Consider the following 7,711-nt stretch of genomic DNA (forward strand, 5'->3'; position numbering starts at 1 on the left):
ATAAAATCTTTCTTCTCGCAACTTTTATAATTTAAGTTTAAATATTATTTTCATCGGTATTCATGTATTTTCAAAACGTTTATTTTAGTCCATGTATTTTGTAATTTTGTTTATTTTAATCTTTATACTTTTTTAACGTTTTATCATTGTACTTTTAAAAAGCTGTCAATTTAGTCAAAATTTTATACACAGTAAAAAAACTACAGAAACCAAAATAATATTTGGTAGGATCGAACTCACGAACTTTTGGTTGAAAATATATATCAATTATCGATGAACTATGCTCACTTTCGCAATAATATTTAAACTTAGTATTTAATTATTGTTATATTTCTCTAATTTGATCCTTAATTTTTTAAAATTTTCTATTTCAAGATCTTTTAACTGTTTCTAAACATAAGAAGAAATATATTTGAAATTAATAATAAAAAAAGTTATTTTTTATGAGACTTTTATTTCAGGACTAAGACTATTAATTGTTAGTACGAAAGTCCTTTCGAATTGAGAATTTCTTATTTTTTTTCTTTTTACAACTTACAAAGATGGTAGATTTTATTATGGTTATATAATTTTAATTATAAATACACAATTGATTTTATTATGCATTTCACCCATCCTTGTTTGAATCAACTTTGTAGACAAAATAAATAAATAAAACTTAAGACAATCTAAAAATTACTAAACAATTCAAAAAATATATATAATCAAACAACATTATAATTTTTATTCCAAGATGTTAAGTATATACAATAAGAACAAAAATTATATTAAATAAAGAAAAAGAAGAAAACTTTATAGCTCACTCATTTTAAATTATATATCTATTTTTCAATTTTCTTTTTTTTTCTCTCTCTAATTGAATTTGCTAGCAGCCACTATAGACAGAAGAATCCATTTCCGACGAACATATTCTCTTCATAATTATAGAATTAATTTCCCGAAAATTACCATTATTACCCCGCTGGAATATCGCATTCTCCGGCGCCGACAAGGAACCGACTGAATCCGAGTCAAACCCGGCGAGTGAACTCGCTTCGGGAATCGACTCAGCCGCCGTGATCACCTTCACATTCTTCAACAAGAACTCGCTGTTAACGAGGTGACTCAGTACTCCCGAGTCGGAGACCGAGTTCTTCTTCTTGTGCTGCATTAGGGTTCGGGCTATCTCCACCAGTGCGGCGTTCGATAGCCGCCGGACGCCGCGAGCCCCGCCGATCACGACGGCCGGATTTACCAGGTGGCGGCGGGAATTGGATTTGTCCGAGTTCTTTTTGCCGTGCTTGGTTGATGAGGATGGGAATTGGATTTGTTCTGGTTTTGTGAAGAGAATTACTGACTCGGTGCTTTTGCTTCTGACTCGGCCGAGTGGATCGCCGAGTAGGAGCGAGCTTTTGGCGTCGATGAGCATTATGTGCTTGAAATTCCGGCGGACTCGGCCGAGGAGCATCGGATAACACGCCCACCGCCGTAGACTCATCGGAATGTGATCTGAGAATCCGGAGAGCGAATTCTCCGGATCTATCTCCGCCGCGTCGAAACTCACTACCGAGCCGTAACTCAGCCGAGTCAACTCGTCCTCGCCGCCGTCCGACTCGTTGGAGACTCGTTTCACTCTCTTCCCCCACAGCGGCTCCTCCGTTTCCTTCTTCTCTTTACTCTTTACAAACTGAGTCACGTCGAAACCCACCGCCGCTCTCCGGCTAGCTGTGCTGTTCAAATTCCGGTACCGACGAACGAGTTTCAAGAACGACTCGTTTTCCTCCCGAATCACTGAACCGAATCTCGAGGAGAACGTCGCCGAAGGGAAGATGAACACGGAATCGGATTTCGCGGTGACACCGGACCGATGAAACAGTCGGAGAAAGAGTCGGAGGTCTTCTTCTCCGACATCCTCCGCCACGTGAACCACCGCGAGGTCCGCCATGGCTCGAGTACCTCGCATGTACAGAGTCCCCATTCCTTGCAGCGCCACCGCCGGAGCAGCCGCATCGGTCCTCTTCGCCGTTGCCGGTTTCTGCTTCCACATTTTCCCCAACCAACTCCACCGATACACATACTTCCCCGACGGCGTACGGACTTCAATCGGCGCCGATTTCTGAGATAAAAACCTCCGAGGCGGAGTGAGGTTCATTTTAATGGCGGGCTCGAAGGTCGAGAGAGTGAAGAGAAGGAGAGAGACGAAGACGAGGAGAGCGCAGACGGAGATAACGGACTGAGCTCTGGTGAGAAGATTGTAATTACTCCGACGAACAGAGGAAGAAGAGAAGAGCTTCTTCTGGTCGGCAATGGCGGAGGGGGAGTCCTCCGAGAAGAAGACGAGAAGAAAGCCCATGCCCCAGTTCTCGCCGGCGGTGGATTTGGATTTTCCGGTGAGAGGGAGACCCATTTTTGTTGTTTCTCTCTATTTTCTTCTTCTTTGTGCTGCGGATTTGGGAATTGGCATTTTTTGGGATTTTGGGATTAAATTTATTTAATATTTTTTTATTTACAGAGCTGGAGGACGCCGAGTTTCTACTCTCCGCCGCTGTCTCTTTCGAATTCTTTTTTTTTTCTTGTTTATTATTTTTTTAAATGTTTTTTTCCCTTCCCTTTGTTTGGATCGAATATCAATGTCATTTTATTTCATGTTAAAAGAAAAAAAAAAACTAATTTTATTGATTTTAGAAAAACGTGGAATAACTAACTTTAGGTATGAGTTATGATTCTCTACTACAGGTTTTTTATTATTTTTTTTTTAATAAGAATTATATTTGTATATTATTTTTAAAAGTTTTAGCCAAAAGTGTTTTAAAAAAGAGAAGTTTTAGTTAGCCAAATTTTATAATACATGCTTAAGCTTAAATACCTTTTTATTATTGTTATACTTTTAGCTTTTGTTGATTTTAACTTTTGCTTAAGTGTTTGTAGTTGACATCGGTTTTGGTCCATGCACTTTTTAAAAGTGACTAATTTAATCTCCGTTTTCAAAATTTTGTACCTAGTGATAAAATTTTAATATAAATTTATCGTCACATTTCAAGAAATATAAAAAGTGAAGTACTATACTAAAATTTTGATCGAAATAAATAAGATAAAAATGAGAGTAAATGGATCAAAATTATCACTTTGTAAGATATAGTGATTTAAATAGACGTTTCGAAAATACAATAATTAAAATAAATAAAAGTTGAAAATACGGGAACAAAAATAGATGGATCAAAATAGTATTCAAACGTAAATGAAATCTGATTATTTTATTTTATAATCCATAAACCTAAATATAACTGCATAATTTTATTTTATTGTCTATCAACCTCACGTGAATATAAATAAAGGTTAAACCGTAAAATTTTTAGTTGCATTTATCTCAATATTTAGAAATACTTTAATTTGGTGAATTTTAAAAGAAGATTAGTTAATTATAGTATATTTGATTGGTGGTAAATTCAAATTATCAAAGTTCAATGATCTTAGACTTTTAGTTTCTAAATACCGGTTTAAGAGATATGCTTGATTTATTTTTCTTTATTTAATCTTGAAATATTTGAACTTTTCATTTTAGTCCCTATTTTCCATTGAATAATAGTAGGATTGGCAAAATCTCTTCAATAAATAGAACTCCCGTGGGACACAGACTGAAAGTCCCACAAATTTTCCTTAGAAAATTTTTTTATATTACGGTAGATATTACCCTGGTGACTCAACCCGTTCGCTTAGATTAGTATTAAAAAATTATAAGTTGAAATGGTATCATCAGCTTCAGCTCTATCGAGCTTCATGAGCACCATCTCCACCACTCAAGAAAACTAGAACAGACTCCTTCAAACAAACATTTCTTTTAATATTCAACTAGATGATGTGTATCCGCCGGAATCTAGTTAAGGCATTAGAAACTTTAAAATCTTGAATTTTCACTTTCATGACTTTTCAAAGGTTGGATCCCTACAATTCTCAAACTCAAAAAAATGGTGACTTTCGAGTAGAGAAAAGTGGTACATTGATGAATTGATATCACATTCGAGTGGGAGGTATCTGAGATCATGGAAGAATGGTTAATGTTAAAAGAATTGGTAGTTACTACCTTATTTACTAACGAAGTACATCTTTCTTTTCGGTTACTCAATCATAAGAACTCTAAAATTAAGCGTGTTAGGGAAGCATATGAATGAAGACAAAGCAGTGGCGCATCCAAGTTGTATGGGATACACGAGAATACTCAAACAAATAGGTGCCGACTTTGGATTTCAAATCTTTGGCATGGGCATCACAAAAATAAAGTTGAAATTCTCTCTTATATTTATAATTATTATATTCTAAAAAAATTTTAAATTTTTTTTTATGAAATATATTATTTGTTGACTATGTTTATGTTTGAGAGAGTATTTGACCCTGCGAAAAGCAGTTCTATATCAAAGTTATTAAAAAAAACATTTTTAATTCAAAGTGAACACACGATTTGAGATTAATGTGAAGTGTTTTAAACAAGAAGTAAAAACGGTTAAAATGTTTTATGAAAAAATAATTGTAGAATATGTTCAGCTCAAGTACATACCTTGACAATTTAAAAAATAAACATCAAAACGATTTATTATTAAGTAATTTTTTTAATTTGGACTAAAAATACTTATTTTAAAATCATTCTCAAACAAACCTTATACAACTTCGTATTATCCTTAAATAATCTTCATACTTCTAAATTTAAGTGGTGATAACATATGAAAATTTTCTTATCAACTATAACACTAAATTTACTGGGTTTCTCAGCTTGTTCGGGTCAGGCTCCTGCAAAGGTTCCTCCAACGAAGAATTTTGATATTTATCAATTATATAAATATGTATATATGTATATATGACATATAAATATGTATGTATATATGTATTTGTATGTACGTATATATATTTTATCAAATGCATCAAAATATTTTGCTAAAAAAATAAATGCGTCAAAATCCAGAAAATTAAATGCACGCGATAGTACTAAAAAAAGAAGAAAAATGCACGCGATAAATTTTTGTAAGGGGAAGATCAGTAGGATATCAAATGACGGAAACAGCCTTATGTATAATTAATACAAAAAAGATTAATGGGAAAAAATGCCGTTTGATTGGCGTTACAAATTTGCATTTTTTTAAAATACAAATTTATCCTACCTTTTCTTAAGTTTTTTTTTTTTGTTAAATATATGTATTCATTTGTTTGATTATTAACTTTATAAAAACATTTTCAAAATCTAAATCAAATTAAAAAAAATGTTAAAAAAAAGGCTAATAATTCAAATTTGTCTTGAAAAAATGTGAAAACATATCAAAGAAACGGTGGAAAATAAGCAAAATTTATAAAAACATAAAATTAAAAATGAAATGATTATAGAATTAAAAGTTTTCAATTTCATCAAATTGGACCATATAAACTTAGATAAGTGTTTCAATTTTTTTTTCTTTCAATTTATGCCAGTTTACCTACTAATTTTTACCATAAGTGATGTAGAAATCTCACTAATTTTAATGAAAAAAAAAAACTTTGCAAAAAATCAAGTTTGATTAATACACAAAATCACCCTGTATCACAAATTTTTTAATAACTTGCCATAACACACAAATTTTGACAAAAGAAAAAAGAAAAAAAAAACTCAACCCTTATGTTATCTTTCCCCAAAAATTGTTTTTGAAACACTTATATGAATCTAAGGTGCAATTTAATGAAATTTGAAAATAAAAATAAAGAATTACAAAGATGAGGTGGAGATTTAAACCTTTTGTTCTAAAAAGCAGTGATTTAAACTTTTCATCCAAGAGGAAAGTTAATAATATACCTAAACTTTTTTTTTATTCAACTATTGTATACATGTGATATCGAACCATGGATCTTTAAAATGGTGTAATATGTGTCTTATCCATTGAATTATGCTTAAATTATACCTTAATACTTGTTAGGAGACGACAATATATATTTTGTACCACATGATGGAACTCTTAGACATGCACAGCGGAAGCTAAGGATCATCATACATTTAATGAAGCAATTTAACTAAAATAAGCATGCTTGAAAAAATGATAAAAAAATAAACAGAAAGAGATTAACTTATACCTTTGAAGACCTTCCATTATAACTTCTTCTCCTAACTCAATGGGATCACCAACGACAAATCTGTGCTATCCTCGAGTTGATGAACACGGTTGTGGGATCGAATTTTGAATGAAAACAAAGGGAAAACACTAATGGCTAGGGGAAGACAATAGAAATTTGAGTGGAAAAATTCTGCACTTATGCAAGGAAACATTGCATACATCAAACTCCCGACTGCTGATGCATACGGAACACGTCTCATATCCTCAATTTCTTGAGGTGTCTTAAGACATTGTTCCTTCGACAGACGTATTCCATATATGAAAGGTAGAAGACCTTCCTTGGAATCTGGCATCTTATATTTAGACAACACTCTTAATCCTTCAATTTCAAATAAAATATTATGATCAACTTTTTTTTTTACCATGTACTTAGCCCATTAAGCCAAATTTAGCTTTACATTTATATTTTTCTTAAATTGAACTTTTCAGAAAAACATAACATTACTAATATGGGGTAGAGAAGATGTGTATTTATAAGGAGACCACACATTAATCTAATCAAGAAGAATGATTTTATTTATTTAAAGTTCAATTTTATTTATTCATTAAAAAAATTAATCTCATTTTAGTTTTTGAATCTTCAAAAAGTCTATTTTTGTTTCTAAATTTTTAAACAATAATTATTTTCATATTTTCTATATATTATTTCATCTATTAATATCCACTGCTCAAATCAACTCTGTAGTTTCAGTACATATGTTTATCAGTATTATCAAGTTAATTCACACATTTGTACATGAACTAATACTACCATAGATACTCCTATTACAATTTGACACATCAGTATATTTATTATTTCTAAATTTTCTTTCTCTCCAAATTTTTCTGTATTTTTGTTTTTTTTTTCTAACAGACCAGTCTCATTTCTCCCTCTAAAAATTTAATATTTTTCATAACTTTTTTTCTTTTTAAAATTTCATCTTTTATAGATTTTCTCTCTTCGTAATCTATTTTTTCTTCTGAAAATTATATTTTATTTTATCGTTCAATTTTATTTCACTTCAACTTTTATTTATCTTTGTATTTATTTATTTTCTCTAAAAATTATATTTTGAATCTTGTTTTTATTTTGGTCCACTATAATTTTTCTATTTCTTTATAATTTCTTTTTTTTTCTTTAAGATATCTTTTCCTCTTGACTTTATTTTTTCTCTACAATTTTTCTCTTCTTGTCTTCAACTATTTTTTTTTTCTAAATTTTTTTATTTATCTCTCTAAAATTTATCTTCCAAAAGTTTATTTACATCTCTCTAAACGTGTATTTTCATCTCTCTATATTAGAGAAAAGACAAAATTTTTCATAAGGTCGTGTCCCAAAAATAGGAAATGCATGTCTCGACCCTGATCTCGTCTTCGCCCCGATTCTATTTTTTAAATAATTAATATATATTTATTACACTTTTTTATACTTAAATTCTAAAAATAATTATAAAAATTATAAAACCGATAATTTTTCTCTGGAACATCTCTCGGACCCAAAAACGAGGTGGAGACAAAGACTAAAAATTTTCATTAGCACGAGAATGGAGGAGAGCATCCTCACTCGCACCCACATCATTGTCATCTCCACCCTACATAAAATTTTCTCTCTCTAATATGTATTT

At 31.3% G+C, this 7,711-nt stretch overlaps 1 protein-coding gene across 1 annotated transcript; it reads right to left on the reverse strand.

The window, feature by feature from the left end:
• Nucleotides 1-699: 699 nt before the first annotated feature.
• Nucleotides 700-2,471, reverse strand: LOC148213263 (uncharacterized). The gene has a single exon (XM_088126580.1). The coding sequence runs from the start codon at nt 2,384-2,386 to the stop codon at nt 866-868; it is 1,521 nt and encodes a 506-aa protein (XP_087982706.1). The 5' UTR covers nt 2,387-2,471; the 3' UTR covers nt 700-865.
• Nucleotides 2,472-7,711: the final 5,240 nt, after the last annotated feature.

The sequence above is a fragment of the Momordica charantia genome, assembly GCF_013281855.1.
Source record: "Momordica charantia cultivar OHB3-1 chromosome 1 unlocalized genomic scaffold, Mcharantia_2.0 BLBB01000001.1, whole genome shotgun sequence".
Taxonomy (NCBI): domain Eukaryota; kingdom Viridiplantae; phylum Streptophyta; class Magnoliopsida; order Cucurbitales; family Cucurbitaceae; genus Momordica; species Momordica charantia.

Bases quoted from the DNA above. Each gene is read 5' to 3' on its own strand.
- LOC148213263 (XM_088126580.1), bottom strand. From the start codon at position 2,386: ATGGGTCTCCCTCTCACCGGAAAATCCAAATCCACCGCCGGCGAGAAC.